The sequence below is a fragment of the Solanum pennellii genome, chromosome 3, assembly GCF_001406875.1.
Source record: "Solanum pennellii chromosome 3, SPENNV200".
In the NCBI taxonomy this organism is placed as follows: Eukaryota; Viridiplantae; Streptophyta; class Magnoliopsida; order Solanales; family Solanaceae; genus Solanum; species Solanum pennellii.
This window is the reverse complement of record NC_028639.1, coordinates 7,797,013-7,821,279: the sequence shown is the minus strand read 5'-3', so window position 1 is coordinate 7,821,279 and position 24,267 is coordinate 7,797,013. Positions and strand designations below refer to the sequence as shown.

At 30.1% G+C, this 24,267-nt stretch overlaps 1 protein-coding gene and 1 pseudogene across 1 annotated transcript; both read left to right on the top strand.

Annotated features, from left to right (window-relative positions):
• Positions 1-4,289: 4,289 nt before the first annotated feature.
• Positions 4,290-5,729, top strand: LOC107013157 (annotated as a pseudogene).
• A 9,525-nt stretch (positions 5,730-15,254) lies between these two features.
• Positions 15,255-22,171, top strand: LOC107014566 (very-long-chain aldehyde decarbonylase CER1-like). Its single transcript, XM_015214533.2, has 10 exons — positions 15,255-15,464; positions 15,739-15,965; positions 16,132-16,364; positions 19,471-19,690; positions 19,772-20,147; positions 20,237-20,344; positions 20,615-20,815; positions 20,894-20,992; positions 21,212-21,385; positions 21,780-22,171. The coding sequence occupies exons 1-10, from the start codon at positions 15,405-15,407 to the stop codon at positions 21,960-21,962; spliced, it is 1,881 nt and encodes a 626-aa protein (XP_015070019.1). The 5' UTR covers positions 15,255-15,404; the 3' UTR covers positions 21,963-22,171.
• Positions 22,172-24,267: the final 2,096 nt, after the last annotated feature.

Below are 24,267 nucleotides of genomic sequence, written 5' to 3'. Positions count from 1 at the left end.
TTTGTTGATAATGATGCTAAGCTCTCTCAGTTTCATCTATTTGTTTTATTTTACTTACAAAATAAATCAATGAGTTTCTGCCGAATAAGTTAGTACTAAACAAATTGATTGAATATCGAGTACAAGCCTGTAAATAATTTAGGAGCGCTTACTACAATAGTACTAAATAGAGAAAAATATACATTTTCTCTCAGATTGTTGTTCTGTAAATCCACATTCAGTTCCTGCTAGTGTCCATAATGTTATAATTGTGGCATGAAAATAGAAAACATTATGATCGAAAATAGATCTATTAACTTGAAATGGAAACTAACTATATGAAATATTGTACTATGACTTACCCTCTTCTGCATATACTCCAATTCTGCATATATTGATACATAAAATTATTAAATATGTCTCTAATCTTATAATTTTCTCATATAAATCTTATAGATGATATTTCCTACTAATTTTATTTTTTTCGATGAATAAATATTGAATAAGAATGGCAAGGACCACAAAAGAATATTTGATTGTCTTGAATCAGTTTCTACAATTTGCATTTAAAAATGGAGCTATAGAAGATAGAATAAAATTTCCGTATCCTCAATGTTGTTTTCAAAAATGGTAGACTAGAGCTGTAGTGTTTGATCATTTGATTTGCAAGACATTTCCTTAAAATTATGTCAGTTGGGCTATGCATGGGAAACAACTATGTTGCAAAATTGTGAAAGCACTGAGGTTGCTCAAGATACACCGCCTCCAAAAAAAATCCCATAGAATTATTGATTAATGAAGCATTTAATGGCTTTAGGTGATAGGGCGTTTGTGAAGGTCCGTCGCAAGTATTGGCAGAAGAAGAGATATTAAATGATATGCCTACTTCATATGACAGACTTTTTTGAGTTGCTTCAAGATGGAAGGAAAAAAATTGTATGCAGGGTATGAGTACTCAAAACTAGAGTTTTTGTTAAAGTTATATCACATAAGTTTTTTGTCTATGCTAAGTGACAAAGGGAGGACTATAATGCTGGATCTACTCAAGGCTGCCTTTTAAATTTGCAAAGATCCCTGAATCTTTTAATGAGGCAAAGAAAACTATCAACAAATTATGTCTTGATTATGTAAAAATTGATGCTTATCCAAACGATTGCATTTAATATTGGGGAGATGATGTTAATGAGGAAACATGCACGCATTATCACACTTCTAGATGGAAGCTTGATAAGAAGAACACAAACAGTAAAGTGGCTGCTACGGGTAAGAAATATAAAAAAAAAACTGCAAAAATTTTGTGTTACTTCTCATGAAAGCCAAGATTACAAAGGTTGTTCATGTGCACTAAGATGGCAGAACATATGAGGTGGAATGTGGAGGGTGGTAACAAAGATGGAATCATAAGGCATCCTAAAGATTGAGGCATGGAAGAGATTTGATACAACAAATCCTGAATTTTCTTTTGACTCTTGAAATGTTCAATTAGGGCTAACTAGTGATGGTTTCAATCCCTTTGGAGCGATGAGTGCTAATAATAGCATTTGGCCTGTAATTTTGGTTCCATATAACCTTCAACCTTGGTTGTGCATGAAACAACCAATTCTATTCTATCAATGATCATTATGGCGGGAAATAACATAGATGTATACTTACAACCTCTTATTAAGGAGTTGAATGAGTTGTGGAGTGAAGGTGTAGAGACCTTCGATTCAACAAAGAATGAAATGTTCAGAATGAGGGCAATTTTTATGTGGACAGTTAGTGATTTTTCGGGGCTCGATATCTTATCTGGTAGGAACACATATACCAATTGACACAAAACCTTGTCGACTTGATCATAGTAACATGGGGTGCTTTGTAGGTCATCGTCGATTTTTGGCAAAAAATCGCAAATTCAGATTAATGAAGAATCACTTTGATGGAACTATAGAAGAAAGAAACCCCTCGAAAAAGTTATCTGGATCATATATTTTGCAATAAGTGATAAATATTGATGTTACATTTGGAAGACGAGCAAATTTGAATGAAAAAAGAAAAAGAAAAAGAAATAGAAAAAGCAGGGTGGGTGAAAGATCAACTCATAGTGAAAGCAAAAAAGCATATTCTTCAATCTTCCATATTGCGAATCCAACTTGTTGTGTAATAATTCTATATTATGCATATTGAAAAAAATATTTTTGACAATATTATATACACTCTGTTAAATGATAAAGAAAAAACAAAGGATCATATTAAAGCTCGAAAAGATCTAGAAGATATGTGTATAGAGCAAGATCTTTGGCCAGATAAGAATGGTGATTTTCAGCTCGGTGCATTTACAATTCTAAAGAATAAGAAAGTGACCTTCCTTACAACATTAAAGAATATCTCAATCCCGATCGTTATTTGAGTAATATATCCCGCTGTATACATCTAGAAACAAAGATGATCTTTGGGTTAAAAAGTCATGATTGTCACATCATTATGGAATAGTTACTACCGATAACAATTCGCAATGTGCTTCCACATCAAGTTGTTGGAGTTTTGGTATAGTTTTCTTCCTTTTTTAGACACATTGGTCTGAAAAACTTGAGTCTCTTAGACCTAGATAAGCTACAAAAATGGATTGTTACCACTTTTTGCCACCTAGAGATGTTGTTTCCTCTATCATTTTTTACTATAATGATACATTTAACGGTTCATTTAGTGGACGAAGTAATACAAGGTGGTCCAGTACATTATCGATGGATATATTTTGTTGAAAGATAAAATATTTTATTAAAAAGTTAACTTTATTTTAAAGTAAATGTTTGTTCTAATACTATGTAATTTTGATAATAGATTGGTAGGCCATTTCAAGTCCCTTATAGGGAATAAATCACAGGCAAAAGGATGTATAGCTAAAGGTCACAAAATTGAAGAAGTTCTAACTCTTTTTTCCCATTGTTTTGAGGATATCGAGTCAAGAATAAATAGGCCTAAACTATTAAATGGTGAATCAAATCATAATGTGGTTTTTGAAATTTCATTTATGTTCCCTCGACAAGGTAAAGTTGTCGGAGGCTACATAACATTTTATTTGACTCATTTGGAGAAAACTCAAGCTCATCGCTACGTATTACTCAATTGTGATGCAACAAAGCCATTTATTGAGTAAGTAATTTAAATAAGCTTGATCTATTAAAAAACATTAATGAAAGGGTTGTTGATTGATTTTCTTTGTAGTGAATTTAGACAACATATTAAAAGGAGTTCCAGAGGAAAAACAACCTTGAGGTCGAAAAGAGAATTAGTAGGGAGTTTGCTGATTGATTTTCTAAGAGGGTAAATGATATCAATTAGAATGATTGTTTTGGCATAGGATTTTAAAATCAAGTAGAGTGTCTGATGAAAGAATTTGTCTTATTTAGATAATGAATCCATATATAGCAGGCACAATCTCTGATGATATGATGTTTTTAGCACAAGTTCTAGCGTCGTATGCAAGAAGATTCACCACCTATAACATTAATGGGTTAAAATTTCGAGCTTTGTCTAGAGAACATGGATTGAAAACTCAGAATAGTAGAGTTTTTCTTATGTTTGACAAAAATTGTATTGCATCTAATGTGGAAACAAATGCTAGACAAGCAGACCTTCCATATTATGGAAAGTTGAAAGATATTATTGGGCTTAACTATTATGGAAAGTTCATGATTGTGCTTTTCAAATGCAAGTGGGCTGACACTACTCGATAGAGGTTTCAAAAGAGATTTTTGAAATTTTAATTGTGTTAATTTTTCTGAATTGATTCACACCTGTTATCGTGAAGATGATGATCCTTATATTGAAGCATCACAAACAAATATGGTCTACTATATTGATGATGAAACTGATAAACAATGGAGTGTAGCTATACATTTACAACCAAGAGATGTGGTTGAGATGGGAAACGTTGATGAAGAAGAAATATATGAGAACGAGCCATACCAATAACAAGAATTTGAAATTTTTTTGATCTTGATTATGAAAATATTCAAATTTCAATAGAGGAGCATATGTCTGAACACATGTAACATGCTTTAAGTTTTGGTGTAAAGGAATAACTATTTGTATCTGTTAATTACATCACTCTTTTATTAAAATGTAATATTTTCATATGGGTGTTAATTGTTTATAAATTTATTTTGATTTCCTTTCTATTTTTTTAGACTACTATAACTATTGTTTTTCTTCCACTGCAGTTCATTTGCTTTTTTATGAAGGTTATCTGGAGTAATCTTATTCGCTGGATGAATCAATAACCTTGACAAGCATTATATTTACAATATTTTATCAAGTTTCTGATTTATATTATCTTTTGTTAATTGTAGAGATGAAAAAGACTAAGCGTTGACCGAACTCGCAAAAATCAGTTCAAACACAACCTACACTGTAAGTTATGCCCAATGCAAAACTAACCACATCAAAGTCGGTTTAATCAGTTCAGGCAACAAGACAATTGACTTTCTCAGTTCAGACCACATCACAACCAGCTTAGTCAACTCAGGTTCATCACTATCAATTTCCTCAAATTAGGCTGCATCCAATCAGCTTCATCAAGTCAGGCCAAATCACAACCAAAACTATTCAAGAAGCGTGTTATTGGACGTGAGTCTACGGAATATTGGACCATGGAAGCAATAGGTACGCCCCACACTTCTGTTTTCATCCTTTTCTTTTTCTTATCAATCTTTCTTCTTTGTATTCACGTTGTTGGAGAGGCTGGCCAAATTTTCTAGGCACTAAATTAAGGTTAGATTTCCCTGTATCTCTTTGATTTGCATTGAAATACTTGATTTTTTTTCAAAAAAATGTACTGCTCAAGAAACTCTCATCAGCATAATTCTAGTTGAAATTGTCAAACAAATATTAAACTAAACAACAGTCAGGATTGTTTCGTTGTTAACAGTCAAAAACGTCTGGAGATGAAACATTAAGATTAAGTCTTAAATTCTAGAGGTAAAAAAAAGGTTTGGAGATGAAAAATGAAGATAGAACATTAGTATGTAATCTAGTGATATAGCACCTATAACAACTGTTCTGTTTGGAGTCCAAGCGTATTGAATACAAATATTTCTGCTATCTCATAAAGTAATTAGATTGGTGAAAGCTAATCGATAAGAATCTAATCGATAATACATAGTCTGAAGACTCATCTGTGCATCAAAACTTGCACGAATTTAAGAATATCTCAACTATTAAAGTCATTAGAGGTTGTTTGGTTTTTGTGTGTGTATTCGTTTGTTTGTTGCTCTGTCTTAGAGATGTAGTAGAGAAGGTCCTGTACTTAGAAATCTCATTTGATTCTAAAGAATGATAGTCTAGGTTTTTGTTGAACAGGCACCAGGTTAAATGGTACTTCTCGACTATATTTTTCTTTGCTGTAATTTCATTTATTTTTCTCTATTACAGATTCAGAAGGAAACAAAAAGAAACTCAAATTGAAAGTTAAAGAAGTGCTCAATTTATCTGGAGAAGATCGTACTGTGGTCGATTTTGATTACCTGGATTCTCCATTTGAGAAGCACAATCCCTTCTTTTTGGTTTTTGTGAAATTTTAGTTGTTGATTCCTCCTTATTTGCAATTCACTTTGAGAAATGGCAAATATGACTATGTCATACTTTGATCGGGTGTTGAATCAAATTATAGCGGTATAAACTTTATGTTCTAACTGTTATACCTATAATCTTTTGTTGCACCTTTATCTTTTGGATTTAATAAATAAGCTAACCAATGTTTACTCTTGAAACCTCGATTTTTTTTTTCCAAACAACTGACTTAGTTGCACGATGGTGTGTATGTAATTGTATCTCGAAGAAGTGGAGTGAAAATAGTCTAGACATATGGAAAGTGTTCAGTGATCCACTTAAGAGCAAAACTCAGATTATGGATAATGTTCCACTTGGAATTCCACGGGATCAATGGATTTCTTATGTTGATTATCGTAATAAAAAAGAAACACAGGTATATATATTTAATTGGTTCAACGGGTATGTGTAGTTATATAATTATTTTTTAATTGAATATCATGTATCTCTTTGTAAGGAAATGTGCAACAAAATGTTGAAATCGAAAGAAACAAATGATTCCCACACACGTGGATCCAAAGCTAACTCTAGAAGAAGGGTCGAAATGGTTAAGACTTAAGTTAATTTAATTTTAGTTTAGTTTTAAATTAATTTATTGTGTAATTATTTTAGATTAGTTAAGTTATTCTGTGTTGATTATTTTTCTTATAGATGGCTGAGACTGGTCAAATACCTGGACGAGCACAACTTTATCTTGCTACTCATAAAAATGCAAATGGAGCATATTTAAATGAAACAACAAAAGTTATATGCATAAGTTTTTAAGGGGAAAATATCACTCTAGTTCCTATGGTTGTTTCAAGTCAGTCTCTTTTAAGCCAAGTAATATTTGCTTAGTCTCTTATTTGTTTTAAATCTGAGATTCTCTTTTCATGTTTCCACCATTGCTAATATTTGTTCAAATTAGTTTGATGGTTCCTCTTTGGTAACTTTCTGATTTTTCTTTGTATATTATTCACCTATAAAAAGCTTATTAAATTTGAAGAAAGGAAGATTTTACACTATCATTAGATTAGTTTGTTTTCTTTCTTTGTACCCTTTTGTTCACCCAACACTCTCCGCGGAAACAAAGTGTGTCAACAAGTTTAATGACCGCTTCATGCTACAAATGTTGGCAATTTTGATCCTGAATTAGAAATGATCTGAAACATTTCAGGGTTACATATTGAGGATATACTAAGTTGCATAGGTCTTTTAAAAACGGATTGATTTTGAAAATTGGACACACACTTGTATTTGATATTATTGTTGAAGAATGGTAGCAACATAATCTTAAGATTTACTAGTTCTTATTATTGAACCCTATGTGTTTGCATTTGTCACTTGTCATTAGAGTAGGCTTATAGTTATGTAGAATTTACCACATAGATTTTGATTATTTTCATATCAGAAGCAAGACTGCTTTATCTGATGTATTATACAGTGAAAGCCTTGATACTTTTGCCTAATTAATGGAGTTAAATACGTCTGTTGTTGTATTAACTTCGAAATTGTCTTATTAAAGTCTTGATCTATTTTCATTAAGCAGCAAAATTGAGTTACTTAATTTTGCAGAACTAATCCCTACTAATTTTGAATATTTGGCTAGATATTTGGGCTGAAATTTTAAATTAATATACTTGTATTTGAATTTAAGTGAGGTAATCGAAGTATGGAATAAATCCTAACGTATTATAAAACTATGGTATTTATGATCTTTTTTCTAGGAATCAAATATTCTAATGACAATACATTAGTGCATAACATGGAGGTCGTTAATTAGATAACTAAGTGTGTATTATAATTAGATATAATACATCTCTATTCTTAACTACTTGTTAATATTTTAATAATGTATTTTATGTATGTATTATATTCATGAAAAAATTCAGCAGACTTTGAGTCAAAGCACTGTGGATTAATCTGTAGTATCGCCAGATGATGCAGTTGATGAAGTACTAGGAAAAGAGCACTCTGGAAGGGTAAGGTATTTGGGATTAGGAATTGTACCCACTAGAGTTTTTAACAAGCAAGATCTCGATTCAGTGGTATGGATATTTCAGGGGGTTTCATGTCCATCCAATTGCCAAGAGAACTACGATAAATTTTTCAACGCTCACAATCAAATGATAGTTGTTTTCACGTCATATATGATAATGAAAGAAGGGACATTACCAGAACAATTTGAGGGGTTATTTGTTTCTCTTCCTACAATGGTAAATATAGCTTTTACATTCTCTCTTCTTGAATGAATATATAATACTTGATGATGTCATTGTGTAATACATTCTTGTCAACTAACATGTCTCAATGTTTAACTAAACTGGGAACTAAATTACAAAAGTCTCTTCTCTTCCGTGAGGCAGAAATGAAGTTTGCGTATATATTCTCTTCCCCTAATCCCGCGTGTGAAATTTCACTATGTATGATGTTATTGTTACAATAATTTCTTGTCAACTAACCTGTCTCGATGTTTAACTAAACTGGGAACATAATTGTGTTATTCCACCATCTAACTTAGCTTGGCAGCTGATACTTAAAATTTATCAAGTATGTTATATTCATCCATGTTTTGAGTTTGGATGAAGTCACTTACATATGTATTTTCCTTTGCAGTCAGGTGATGTTAGTGATATTAATTATTTTGTAAGGGTTGCTCTCTTCTGCGTCGACTGCTATGTGGTAAAGGCTGAACGCCTCTGAAGTTTCATGAACAGTTGTAGATCCTTTATTGAGTTAGGATGCTAGTGATCTAAAGTTTAAGCAATTTTTTGAAGTGATTTGAAGTTGGGTAAATTTCACATATAGCATTATATGTAGTATTATTATCAAGTTATGGCATTAGAGTTTCAATTTCATTTAGTAGCATTTAATATCTCACTCTATAGAATTTTATGAGTAATTATAGTGTTAATTATAATTTATTAAAAATAGTTGTTATTAAAATTAATTAAAAATTACGTAGAAAAAGTGATAATGAGTAATTAATTTTAATGATTAAGAATTCTGACAACATTAATTAAGTTGCTTTTGACAGTGCATTTATTGAATGTTGCATGCCTGAGAATTTGAAGAGTTTACCTTTTTATTGAGTTAAATTAAAGCTAGATAAATTATTAGCATTACAATTATTCTTCATTCCAAAATTTCTCTATTATTTTGAAATTTCTTTCAACATATAATTCACTTTTTTCCCCAAGAATTCAAGATTATTTTCATAGCTGCATATTTCAGTTCTGATGGATAACTTTGTATCATTTTAATTAAAAATGGTGGAAAGTGGAATTTTTCGGGTTAGTTTTTAGTTATGATGTGTTTCTTTTAATTATGAATTGTTGGTTTTATTTAGATTTGTTGTTTTTTACATTGAAAACATTGTTAAATTTTTTTGTTAACTATATTATATGTAATAGAGTTTGTAAATTTTTTTTGAAAGAAACAGTATGTTCTGTATAGCGTACATAGAGTCTGAAGTTTATTTTTTTAGTGAATGAAATGTGTATGAAACATGTATCATTTGTGTATGAAATTTTTTTTAATAGTACAAATTTTGTTTCTATTTAAATTATAATATATGTTATTGTATGAATTTTGTTTTTAAAATGTATTGTGTATCTTTTATTGGAGTATTGTATAAGTTAGTCAATGATATAATTAAATGTGTATGAATTATTAGTGTATAGGTAATTGAATCATATAGTAAATATGTATGAAGTGTGTATGAATTATATAGCAATTATACATGTTATTTTACTAAAATATTATTTTAATGTTGTGAAACAGGAAAATACGTGGATTTTCAGATGGAGGGCATCATATATGATGCGTCTACTCTCTATATTGGTTTAGTTAATGCAATAATAACTCAACTTAATATAGAAGAAAATATAAATTCTATTGAGATAAAATACGTTATTCACGATATGTGTCCCCCTATTACTATTCATAATGATGTTGGGGTAAAGGTTTTTCTAGATCAGAAAATGGTTAATTTGGATTTCTTTTCAAAATATCCTTTGTGCATCTCTTTGGTAGATCATGAGATGCATAATGAAGGTCATAGTGTTATTAATACTGATATAATAAATTGTGATGTTAGATTAACAAATAATTACGTTGATCTATACTCCAATAATTCTATTCGTTTAATCGAAATGAATTTAGAAGGAGTTATCAATGAGAATAATGAAGGTGGTGATGATATAATAAGTGACCATTCAAGCCTATTTGTTGCTGAGGATCAAGTTTACAACAATAAGGAAACACTGAAGGAGGTTATGAGGCATGTTGGACTTGTTAAAAAGTTCAGTTTTCGTGTTGAGCGTTGCAATGCATCAAAGTAAGTTTACACTACTGTTTTCAGAGCCTAAAATGCTGCCGCCAGGTCCAAAGAGAACAGCGGGTATACCAAAACTTGAAAGATGGAAGGTGTTTGCTGACGTGAAATTCGAAGGACGAAAATAACTTGTAGTAGATGCCGTCAGGTTGGACACAATAGAAAGACATTTTTAAATTATCTTGTGCAAAAACAATGATTTCGTAATGTTAAATTTGTTGTTTTGAATGTTATAAACACATTTTGTTTTATTGAATGCAGTAGTTATCACTGACATTTATGGTATTCATATAATGTTTCATACAGTTTTCATTCAATTTTCATATATATATCATTTGTTTATGTTATATATGTCAAAGTACAATATGACATTCATAATTCATACAATATTTATACATAATAAATATAATTTGAATTATACTGCCATTCATATAATCTTCACGTCATATTCATACAATGTTCATACAGTATTCATACAATGTTCATATATATCATTTGTTTCTGTTGCATATGTCAAAGTTCATTATGTCATTCATAATTCATACAATGTTTATACATTATAAATACAAATTGTACTGTCCTGCCATTCACAATATTCATATAATATTCATACAATATTCATACAATGTTTATATATATATCATTGGTTTCTGTTACATATATCAAAATCAATATGGCATTCAGAATTCATACAATGTTTATACATTAAAAATATACATTGAACTATTTAGCCAATCATAAACTATTATGATACATGCATTTATTGTTAAGTTAGTTCATATAAAGTTGCAATCTATTTCAAACAAAATTCATACAAAAATAATTGTAACATTGATACATTATAGACCATTCAAAAGATATCCCACCATATAATAGACCATTAAGATCTTTTCCCTTGAGACTAGATAGAACTTCATCAATCCTTACAAAAGCATCATCGTCCGTCTTCATAACATATTTGGCAGGTAGGATTTTAACCTGCAATTTAATCACACAATGCTTTAGCCAAATGATCTATCAAACTTTCAAATGAGTATATAAATGCAGTCAAATAATATTCCAATTGGATATGTTTCATCTTGTCAGATGCGAAATTCAATATATAGAGAGTGTCTATAGCACTGGGATTGTGGAAAAATAAAATTTTGTACTACTAAAAAAAATTCATACACAAATGATACATGTTTCATACACATTTCATTCACTAAAAAAATAAACTTCAGACTTCATGTACGCTATACAGAACATACTGTTTCTTCAAAAAAAAAAATTTACAAACTGTATTACAGATAATACAGTTAACAAAAAAATTTAACATTATTTTAAATATAAAAAACGATAAATCTAAATAAATCAACAATTCATAATTAAAAGAAACAAATCATAACTAAAAAACTAACCCGAAGAATTCCACTTTCCACCATGTTTAATTAAAATTGACACAAAGTTATCCATCAGAACTGAAATTAAATAATCTTGAATTTTTTTGGGAAAAATGAATTATATGTTGAAAGAAATTTTAAAATAATAGAGAAATTTTGGAATGAAGAATAATTGTAATGCTAATAATTTATCTAGCTTTAATTTAACTCAATAAAAAGGTAAACTCTTCAAATTATTAGGCATGCAACATTCAATAAATGCACTGTCAAAAGCAACTTAATAAATGTTGTCAGAATTCTTAATTATTAATAAATGGGGAGAGGTTGAGTATACTGGGGGAAGATAAAAGAGTATTGGTTGATATGGGGTGGGTAGTTATTGGGTAACCATATAATATGAAATTAATTAAAATCAAATCCCTAAATTTTAGATTTTGTTTTTTAAAAGGTAACTATATAATATGAAGTTTAATTAATATTTAATAAATAATAATTTATTATTTATATTAAAAACATTAAAAAGTAATTGATTAATATTTAATAATTTCTTATTTATATTAAAAACTTAAAAAGGTAATTGATTAATCAGTAACAATTTAAAAGATTTTGTTGATAAAAGGTAAGTGAATAAATAAAACTAATTATTTAAACATAATAATTATTAGTTAAATAATAAAATAAATTTTTTTTATTAATATATTATTAGTTAATATGCTATAACTTGATAATAATATGCTATAAATAGTTTATTTTTAAATATATATTTTTTTAATTAATATATTATTAATTGATGTGCTATAAGGTAATAATAATATACTATAAGTAGTTTATATTTAAAATGGATGATTACAACTTGATATTTATCCTCTTAAATGTGTGTGCGATGTTAATTTTTCTTTGAAGTTCAAGCAAGATTAAAAAAGTTTTTGTGGAGATTTGAAGTTTCTTGTAAGAATATGGTTAAAGTGAATAACATGTTCCAATTAAGTTTGTATAACTAATAGTACACTTTATGATATGTTTTTGTAGTGAACTATTGTATTATTTCACATACTAATATGTCCTTTTAGGTTTGCTATGATGTACATATCAATTAATTAGTTATTAATATTTAAAATTGAATATTTCCAGCAAAAGTTTATAAAAAGATACATATAATAAAAGTTGGGGTTAAAACTCTTGTTAGTTTTAATGTATAATTTATGAATGTGGGGGTTTTGACTCCCAGAGTACACAAATTGTTGGGGTTCTAAATCCTAGAATTTGAACTGAAGTTTTACTGGTATCAATTTGTGGGTTCGAAATCGCCGCTATTAAATCCCCGCTACTGGTACCACGGGTTGGAAAAAGCCCCTGCGACTTAATTGTGGCACATCTAATTGTAGGATTTTCTGCAACTGCCGTAAAACTAAGTTGTGGGGGTTATTGACCCCCGAATATGTAATTTAAATCCGCAGAATTTAAGTATTTTTTTGTAATGATATTTTTTATTTTATAAAATTTATGCATAAATTATCATATTTTGTCTATTATACTCTTGGTAGATTAGTTGATAAATCTTAAAAATGTATTTATCATTTATTATAAAATTGACTTAAGAATACATTAAATAAGGATAGAAGAGTAAAGTCACATTATTTTTAATATAAATACAAAATGAAAAAATAATATACAAAATAGGACAGAGGAAGTAATATAGTGAATAAATGAAAGTGAACCGGGGAGGAAGAAACTAATAAGGAGCGTTGAGAGCATATTAATTGCAAGTCATTTCAGTTGAAAATAATGTCCAAAATGAGTAATTTTTTTATCCTATCCGTCCAACAATAGTTATATATTAAAAATAGTGATTCAATAATAATTATTCAATTTAAGAAATTAAGAGATAATTTATTTTTTGTGTCTATTTATTTTTATTATTAAATAATATTTATTATTTAATACATTTTTTAAGATATTAAATTTAATGAAGCTTAAGAATATTATAGTAATATTAAATATATTATTTATTATTTTTTAAGATGTTTGCCAACTCAATATTACTGTCCAGTAATTTCTTCTCTGACTACCTAGGGAGATTTTTTGATCCACTAGAATCAGTTAAACAAGACGGAGATCCATTAATATTTTGTGATCACAATGTATTACGTAACAGACATAAATATTAGGGTATTATGATAATTTTCTTATTATATATAAGTTTTAATTTCTTCTTAAAATAATGTTAAAACATTACAATAATTATATAAATTAGGGACCTATTTTTTAAACCACAACATAGTTGCATTTACAATATATTCTTTTTAATAGTTTTATTTATGAGATTATTCTCCCAATTAAATTTATATTTTTTAAATATAAGTTTTTAATATGTAAACCACTTGATCAATCCTTATTAATTATGTATTTTTAAATATATTTTGATTTATCACCTAAGTTATTAACTAATTACGTGATTTATAATTATAAACTTTTGCATAAAATCATGATTCTCTCCAACATAACATGTATCCACTGCCAAAATCAGACCTATACATTGTTCGGTATTATTTACCCTGAGTTTTTTTTTATCATAAATTGGTTATTACTTTTTAAAAAAAGTTTAGGATCGACTAGTCTTGTAGGAAAAGGTTAGGGTCTTTATAAATATATATATTTGTTCCTTCTAACTAAATAAGCATTCACAATGTAGTTTTTGGGTTTTGGTTATGGAAAAGAATATGTGAACCTCCTTGTATTTCAAGTGAGTTTGTTGTTTTTTATCTCTTTAATTTGTACTCTCAGATTTATAGTTGATTGACCGAATCACGTTAAATGTTTGTGTCTTTAAGTATAGTTTTCATATGTCTTCGTACTCGTGGTCTTTCGAGGTTTGTAATGTTAGCTTCCGCATGACACATGATCATTTCGATTCTAACAAAGTGGTATGAGAGTCAGATTCAATGATGGAGGCAGGTCCAGTGGTTCGAAAATCGATGATTGGACCACGTTAAAAATTGAGTGTTCATCTTGACAAGTGTAGTTCTAGTCAAAACCTTTTTTTACAACAATCAAAGATTTTTGTTAGTGAAATTGTTTCTGAGAGGTTTCCTGTGCAGAGAAGTAGATTTGATGAATGATATTATGGAGAAGAGATGCAAGCTATTGAAGATTATAGAAAGAAGGTGGATAAATTTATTTTGTCAGAAACTCAGGCCAAGGGGGAGATTTGTTGGGTCTTATTTGTTCTGAGTTTCTTACCATAAATACGTTTTTTTAGGGAGATTTGTTGGGTCTTATTTACCCTGAGTTTCTTACCATAAATAGGTTTTTTTAGGGAGATTTGTTAGGTCTTATTTACCCTGATTTTCTTACCATAAATAGGTTTTCCTTTTAGGAAAAAATATAGGGTTGACTAGTCCTTTTCTTGTAGGAAATGGTTTAGGACTCTATAAATATGAATTGTTTCTCTTAACTTAATCAATATTCACAATGTAGTCTTAGGATTTTGAGAGTTTTGGTTATGAGAAAAATTTGTGAATCTCGTTATATTTCGAGTATATTGACTGAGGATGTTTCTCTCTATATTTTGTACTCATATATTTAAAGCGTATTGCTCCTTTCCTTTGTTGATATAATTCGATCAACCGACTATATTAAATCTTTGTATTTTAAATATATTTTTCATCTATTTTTTACTATTAATCTTTAAGATTTGTTTTGTTAACTTTGATATGACACCAAATTATTTTAGTCGTAACATTCATATGGTCCAAAATTGTCGAAGAAAATTTCTAAAAAAGCTGGAATCTACAACGTAAAGATGAACAGTAAAAGTGATTAATATTACATGATCAAGGTGGTGGAATCGACACGTGGACATATATTAAAATAATTATGAGAGGATTTTGAAGGATAAATAATTAATGTTAAAAATAAAATATAAAAAATTTCTAATTTTAATGTGATGTTGGATATATATCATACCATGTCCACCTTAAAAAAAGGAAGTAAGTAATAGGGAGCGTTGAGAGCGCATTAATGACAATAGTTACTCTGCCTCTACAATAGTTGTATATAATGCAGTCCTATATTATTGTCATAGCAAAAGAAATAGAGTTGTTAGTTTAATATTAATCTTTTAGCAATAGAGAATTAGCATGGCTTCAAAACCGGGGATTCTCACAGAATGGCCATGGTCATGGCTTGGGAATTTCAAGGTACTCATCCTCTCTGTTGAAGCCATTTCATAGCACGTAAATCATAAAGTAGATGTATCTTCTTTCTCGTCTTTCCCTCTTTAAATCCTGTTCTTGAGAAAGTGTTCTTTTGATGAGTGCCAAGGTACCTCTAATTCTTGATGATATTTTTGTGTGATGCACGTTAACCAATTAGTAGCAGTATAGTAGTAGGTGAGATAGTGTTAATAGTGGACCATGGCAGCACATGATATTATATTGAATTAATTAATTAATTTTGTATGTATGTATGTAGTACATTGTTTTGGCACCATTTGTGGGACGTAGCATTGAGTCATTGTTGAATAGAGAAGATGGAAGCAAGATAGATATTGGATACTTGATTATATTTCCGTTTCTGCTATTCCGGATGCTTCACAATCAAATATGGATATCTCTGTCCAGATACAAAACTGCAAAGGGTGATAATCGAATTCTCGATAGAACCATTGAATTTGACCAAGTTGACAGAGAAAAAAATTGGTACCCCTTACTCTTCATTTCAATTTTCAATTTTCAATTTTCAATTTATTGAGTGACAAAATTGGGGATATTCTTAATTGAGATATACGGATCCGGCCCCGCCAAAGTTAGTTTCTTTTTGCGAAGAAAACTGGTGCATAATAAATTAATTAAATTTAATGTGCAGGGATGATCAAATCTTACTTAATGGACTATTGTTCTATTATGGGTACATGAAATTGGAGCAGTCTCATTACTTACCTATATGGAGAAGTGATGGTATCATTTTGACAACATTGCTTCATATTGGTCCTGTTGAATTTTTATATTATTGGCTTCACAGAGCTTTACACCATCACTTTCTCTACTCTCGTTACCATTCACATCACCATTCATCCATTGTTACTGAACCCATTACTTGTAAGTATTCCTCATTTACTTTTATATACTCCCTTTTTAATTTATTATTATTCATACGGTACCTATAATAATAATAATAATATTAGGCTTAACATTTATGGTTCCTTAAAGTTATCTGCATAATTGGTTTAAACAAGTCAACTAAGGTTTGTACCCATTCAACACCTGTATTCCTTAAAAGTGATACCTATTTGATATTTTTTTTTACAGTCAGCCAAAAATATGATATGTGTATAATACACTCGCTATAACATGACAAATTGATGAATTAAATGTTGACATGTGACATTTGATTTCAAAAATTTATTTTAAAAATGAATTTATAACAAATAATTTTTTTAATCTATTTAGCTAACTAAGAAAAATAAAAAAGAATCTTCTAAAAGATCCACCCCACGGCAACCCCTCATTTTTTTTTCTTTCCAGTTGATCCAAATCTTCCCCAACTTTCCAACAAGACAATCCCTCCCTCAAACGATTTTTCAATTGTAATTCTAATCTCTCCATCTAATTTTGGTACGAGGAAGATGAAAAAGGTTTCGTTTGAAAATTTTGAATTTCTATTATCATGACCTAAAAAAATGGAGTTACCTGACATTTTTTCTGAATTTCGTAACTGGTATTTTTGGAGTTGAAGAACTCTTCCTTTCTTGTTAACTATCAATTTTAATTCTATTGAATATCATGATATCATTTTTAATAAGTTTGATCAATTTACATTTTAATTTGAAGTGGTGATATTTGTTTGCGTGACCAGAAATAGGTATAAATGGAGGTTGGCTAACTTTTTTTAACTAAAATGTCTGAAATTCTTCTTTCTTATCGCAAAATCATATCAATTTGTAAATTCAAAATTTTTCTTTCTTTTTGCAAAATCACATCCATTCGTAGATTTAAAATTCTTCTTCTTCTTTTTTTTTTGTAAAAACACATCAATTCGTATATATATATATATATATATAAAGAATTAAAAGAAGTGAGATAAAAAAGAAGAGAAAAAGAAGAGCAGAGAGTTTGGAGTTTGAGGAAGAAGATGATGGCTGGAATAAGGAGGTGGGTTTGATTTCTTTGTTTATCAAGAAATTAATTTTAAAATTTTTTTAGTTATTTTAGTGCCGAATGTCAATTAAAAAAAACAGTACAAGTTTTTAAAAAATAAAATACTTTTTGGAACCTATTTCACGCACTAATACTACGTGAAGTACGTTAATATTATCATATCAGCGTTTTATATTTAATAGATATATATTTTAAATAACTTAAATATTCAATAGATGTAAGTCCTAATTAAAATGTCTAAATAAATTATGTGAACAATTTTAAAAATCTGTCAATAACTTAAGCCATAATAATAGGTAACACTATCTTTTTAGTAAGTACAACAATACCTTAATTAGCTTCTTTCATTTTAACCATCCCCAATTTAACCATATGACTTGTTAGGACCTTCATCATCACCACTTTTTACAATTTAAAAAAAAGGGACACGTCACACCTGTACTCTCAACAGTAGTGTTCAGCTATATATATATATATATTTTATTTTATTTTTACATTTCGTAGGGAATTTGATTACGTCTACTTTAATATCTTTAATTTTCTACCTAATAATTTAAGACAGATGGCTTAATAAACATGACTAGTAGGAAAGATACTGACAACACACTACCTATATATGCATATGTACCCTAGCTATCATGTTCTCTTTCACTATTCATTTTTTCAAGCTGGCATAACATTATATGAACAAGTAGGATTTTACAATAAAAATAACTTTTGGGTCTGTTTGGTGTTAAGAATAAAAATAATAGTTATGGAATAAGGAAATAGTAATAAGATAATATTTTTTTTTAAATTTTATTTGATTGTCATTTTTGAAATAACTTATCCCATTATTCATGTTATAGTATGGAATAAGTTATCCTATATACATAGTGCGATAAGTTATCTCACGGATAGCTAACCCCAAGATATATTTCCAACCAAACAACCGCTGAAGTCTTTATTAATATTAGTTAAGTGTTATTAGAATCAACGTCACTAAAGACTTTAGGATATATACAAACTGTGTTAATTGTTGTTAAAAATACACATTTAATACCAATTAAGTTATTATAATTAATTAATTACCGCTAATAATTATTTTTGATGTTCCAAATTAAGAGTTCATTCAAATTTTTTTCGATAAAAAATTATATTATTTATTTGATTAAAATTGATTTGTTAAATATATAATAGATATTAAATTTCTCAAAATAATTTCTAACTACTTGATAAATTTCTTTACTCATGTGGCGGTATGATCATAGTAGGATAGAATCGTCGTAGTTGTTCCACAAAGGAAACATGACTAGCTTGATATAATTGATGAAAGATTGGGCCTTCCTCTTAAAAGTTTCAACTGTAAATCAACTAGGAAAAGGACACTCCAAATTAATTATTATATATATTTATTTGGCAGCTCCTTCGCAGTGGGATTTGTTTTCGTTCAATTAATTTTAAGCATTCATCATATTGAAATTTTGTCCTATTTACGGTGGCATGCACGTTATGAAGGGCCCCTTGATATTGGACAATAAACAACAACCTGAGAGCCTCAGAGAAATTAGGTTAAAATTAATATCTCAAAAATGTGTACTTGAATTGCTTGTGACAAATAAATTATCTGCAAATATTTTAAAATTAAAACATTTAATTACATATAAATATTTGGCTCTATGTAATTATTTGAATTGCTCTCTCTCTCTCTCTCATATATATATATATATATANGACAATTGCATTTTAGCAATCTTTATAAATGCAGCTTATTTAAGTGTATTGACATTTATTATAATTATAACAATTAACTAATACCAATAACAATTCTTTGTTAATGAGTAGTGAGTTAGTTAGAAAAATGGAAGTTGTTAAATAACGGTTGGACCATCTCTCAAAGTATAGTTGCGTAACTGTAAATCCAAAAGAAGTTAAAGTGGAATTAAGTTGTTAACATTCATTACACATGGATGAATTGAAAAGCTTCTGAGTTTACAACATATATGGACAAGAGTACACTTGGAATTAAGATGTAGTCATTAATTAAACTTTTGTTTTCTTTTTTCAGCTGTGATTCATCCATTTGCAGAGCATATAGCATACTTCTTGCTATTTTCTATACCACTACTCACAACAGTGGTAACAAAGACCGCTTCAATAGTTTCATTTGGTGGATATATCACTTATATTGATTTTATGAACAATATGGGCCATTGCAACTTTGAGATCATTCCCAAGTGGATGTTCTCTACTTTCCCTCCTCTCAAATATTTGATGTATACACCATCGTAAGTCTCTACTTTTATATATGTATGTGTTATATATACATACAACTTCTCTCCATTTTCTGACTACTATTGATGTTACAGGTACCATTCACTACATCATACTCAATTTAGGACAAATTACTCACTTTTCATGCCAATATATGATTACATCTATGGTACATTGGACAAATCATCAGACACATTATATGAAAAATCACTTGAAAGGCAAGGGAAATCACCAGATGTGGTACATTTAACACATCTAACAACACCTGAATCCATTTACCATCTCAGGATAGGATTTGCTTCTTTCGCCTCCCAACCCTACACCTCTAAGTGGTATTTCTGGTTAATGTGGCCTGTCACTTTGTGGTCTATGATGGTTACTTGGATTTATGGTCACACATTTACTGTTGAGAGAAATGTCTTCAACAATCTCAATTTGCAAACTTGGGCCATTCCAAAATATCGCGTTCAAGTAACTACTACTATTACTACTAATATTTTATTGACATACATTTATTACGTTCAGCATTTTATTATTCTACATCTTTATTTCATTTTTAGTACTTCATGCAATGGCAAAGAGAGACGATTAATAACTTGATTGAAGAAGCTATCACTGAAGCAGATCAAAAAGGCATAAAAGTTTTGAGCCTTGGACTCTTAAATCAGGCAAGTAACATTCTTTTAAAATTTATTTAGCGGGCATTTGTCTATATATGTAGAACCGTTTTTATTTTTGATAGTGGAACATGAAATTTGAAAATTGGAGTTCATTTGTCCCTAAATACAAGTTGGAGTATTTGGAGTGAAAACACATTTTTGTTGTTATTCAAAGTTTGGAGTTTCTATGGTCAAACATATTTTCACAGGCAATAATGCTTATTTTGTACTTTGAAAAATTTAATCTCATGCATCTATACATGTAACCTTTAATTGTAGGATGAGAAACTGAATAAGAATGGGGAGGTTTACATAAGAAGGCTCCCTCAACTAAAAGTAAAGTTGGTAGATGGAAGTAGCCTAGCTGTTGCTGTGGTCCTAAATTCAATTCCCAAAGGAACTACCCAAGTGGTCCTTGGAGGCCATTTGTCAAAAGTTGCTAATGCCATTGCCCTTGCTTTATGCCAAGGAGGAGTAAAGGTGATCCATCACATTATCTATCTATACATTGAATTTCCTCACATTTCTGTCTCATTTTATTTATTGTGATTGTGATAGGTCATGACATTGAGAGAAGAAGAGTACAAAAAGCTCAAATCAAGTCTTACTCCTGAAGCTGCAATTAATTTACTTCTATCAAAAACTTTTACTTCAAAGGTACAAATCACAAAATCAATAGAAAAGATGATTTATCTTAATTACTACCTCGTTTTAAGATATAAGATAATAGGCAATAAGACTTTATACGCACCTAAGCGCTTTTGTCGATCCATAGAGTCTCTATGGAGCAAGTCTCTCATTGCTGTGATAAATAAAAGTATTTACTTAAGACGGAAAAAAGAATATATTTTTATTTTAAAGAATTATTTATTGCAGATATGGCTAGTGGGGGATGGATTGAATGAAGATGAACAATTGAAAGCACCAAAAGGAACAATTTTCATTCCATTTTCACAATTCCCACCAAGAAAAACTCGGAAGGATTGCTTCTACTTTCACACACCGGCAATGATTACTCCAAAACACTTTGAAAATGTGGATTCTTGCGAGGTTAGAATTATACTTCAATTTCCTTAGGTATCCTTTGGTAGTTGGTTGAAAATGAGTTGTGCATGTATTAGAAATCCTACATAAGTAATATAACATTTGGTAGCTGGTTAAGAAGTAAATTATTCATGTATAAAGTTATATAGTGCTTGATTTGCCATTAAGAAATCCAAAATCTACATATTATTTTATGCAAGATAAAAAGGTAATACAGAATAAGCAAACTCTGCATAATTAATCTCTGCAAAAAATAGTACTTAGATTCCCATATAACTAATTCATACTTGCATAACACTAACCAACTACCATATGATCTCTTAGTTTATTTTTTTGATAGTTTAATTTGATCATTCTTATCATGTAAGAAATCTCAAGTTTATTTCTTTTGTAACAATAGAATTGGCTGCCAAGAAGAGTGATGAGTGCTTGGCGTATAGCTGGAATTCTACACGCACTTGAAAATTGGCATGAACATGAGTGTGGGAACATGATGTTTGACATCGAGAAAGTGTGGAAAGCAAGCCTTGATCATGGTTTTCAGCCAATATCTGTGGCTTCTGCTTCTGAATCAAAGACTTAAATTAAACACTTGTGATCTGACATTGATGTGGTGGCTTATGAGTTAAAGAAAAAGTTTACTAATGTACCAACTTTACATATCAAATCTTATATATTGCTCCTACTATGTAATACCTTTCTTTGTTTCTTTAAGAATTTCCTATGTTGTTCTCTGGATGTTGAACTATATTACTTCTATTATATAATAATAAAAGATATAATTAGCTTTTACATTTAAGTTGTGGCTTAATATTATCCAAGTACTAGATTGTAAAACCTCGCAACTAGAAGAACTAGAAAAGAGTTTAAATCTGAAGATACTTATTTTTGGAAAGAATAAGAAAATCTGAAAATATTAAGTAAGTTATTAAAGTGAGTTTTTGGTCAACTTCAAACGATCATAACTCCTAGCTCAAGATTAGTTAGGCGTAGTTCAAGATATGCTTGGAAAGCCCTTAGAATAATCTTTCCTACGGGCCAATTTTTGCAATTTCGATATGTATGAGTGAGTTATGTCTTCCGGAAGTTGGACTGTTGAATTAAGGAAAATCCAAATCCAGATTATGGAAGGGAAAACTAGGGCTTGGGGAACTTATGCTACGGCTTGAAGAAGAGAGAAAAGAAGTGAAAAGAGGAGAGATATCAAGAAATCACCAAGGGCGTTCAAGCTTTGCGAGTGGAATTCGTCGGGGGTGATCCCTAAAAGGTATGTGAAATTTCATAGTGTTGGGTTAGTTCACCCACATGCCAATCTTGTTTCAATTCATCGAATTTAAGTTGTTTGAATGCTAAGAAAGTGAGTTCTTGAAGAACACTGTTGAAAATTCATTGAGTTCTTGATGGTTGTGTTGTTGAAGCCTCTTGTTGATCTGATTCATCTTTCTGGGTGAATTTTTGAGTAAAATATATTGTATATTTAGGGAACTAATGATCCTAAGTGTTTGGGGAGAGAACCATGAAAGTCTAGAGGATTTAGAGATGAATAACGAAGAAGAAAAGTCGTAGAACACCTGGGGAAGGCCCTGGCGCGTCGTGCCTCTCAGAGCCCCAAAAACCATTCTCCTTCTGTAGGCCTCTGGGGCGCCGCTCCAGCCAGAGCGCCCCACCCAGCTCCCTAAAGTTTGAGGGCTGGCGCCCCTCGCCTCTCAGAGCGCCAGGGACGCCAGTTCTCCCCGTCTTTCCGTATTAGTTCCTAAGTGATGTACCTATGTTTTCTAGTTGATTCTAATACTCTAAGGTACATCTAAACATCATAAAATCATCCATAAATATGATATCATGAACCTTGAATCCATAATCCAATTCAAGGAGAGTTAAGATCAAAGTTAAAGAAGTTAAGAGTTAATTCTCAAAGTTAAGAAGCAAGTCAAAACAAATTTCCTAAACGTTTCAAGATTCGTTAACAATGTTTTAACTGGTTTCTAAGACTCAAGTTTCAAGTCAAGTAAAGGGTAAAAAGTTGAGTTCATTTCTCAAATAGTTATAAGAGAAGTATTCTATGAGAGTTCATAAATGTTTTCATATTTGAGAAAGAACAGGAACATCGATTCCAAGAGAGCCTTTGAGCTAAGATTTGAGTAATTATCTCAAACCAAAGAAAGAAGTTTTAATAACACACGAGCTAAGTATGTTTTTGGGAGTAGTATTAAGCACCGATATGGAGATGCGAGTTCATAATAACTCAAGTCTCCATAAAGCATGTAGCCATCATGGGTATCAAAGGGTCATACTTTTTAGATGATTGCTTAAGTTAAGCTAGTGGATCTACAAAGTTAAGTAGTTTTATACGATGACAAAGTATAGGAAAGTTCTGGCAGCGTGGTCAAGACGTTGTATCACCACTTAGGCTTATATTGGTGGTTATCGATTATAGAATATCCCGTAGAACTATATTACTTATTATAAAAGTAAAGTTGAGTTTGTTATTAAATTTCTTTAACGAACTAAGTTTTTTACACTGTTTTATAAGCTTTATATATATTGCATGTGTCTTATTGCTTTATATTGAGTTAAGTTATTCATGAGTTGAGCAGAGCCAAGGTAAGTGTTCCTTCTTACTATTTTCAAGCTTAGGTTGTTGTTTTAGCATTCCAACTTGCATACTCGTACATTCAATGTACTGATGCTAGTTGGCCCGCATCGTCTTATGATGTAGACACAGGTAACTAGGATCGGCATCCGGAGTTTGGTTGATCCAGTCAGCAACTCAGAGTCAGTTGATGAGCCTCCTTACGTCCGGAGGACATCTTTTATCACTTGATTTTCATTTTTCAGTTGTTAGAATGATTGGGGTCTTGTCCCAACATCCCTCTTTGTTTTAGAGGTTT

Excerpts from the sequence above, each read along its gene's own strand:
- LOC107014566 (XM_015214533.2), top strand. The coding sequence starts at position 15,405 with ATGGCTTCAAAACCGGGGATTCTCACAGAATGGCCATGGTCATGGCTT. Across the intron at positions 16,365-19,470 it reads TGTTACTGAACCCATTACTT|CTGTGATTCATCCATTTGCA; the intron begins GTAAGTATTCCT and ends TTCTTTTTTCAG. Across the intron at positions 20,816-20,893 it reads TATGCCAAGGAGGAGTAAAG|GTCATGACATTGAGAGAAGA; the intron begins GTGATCCATCAC and ends TGATTGTGATAG.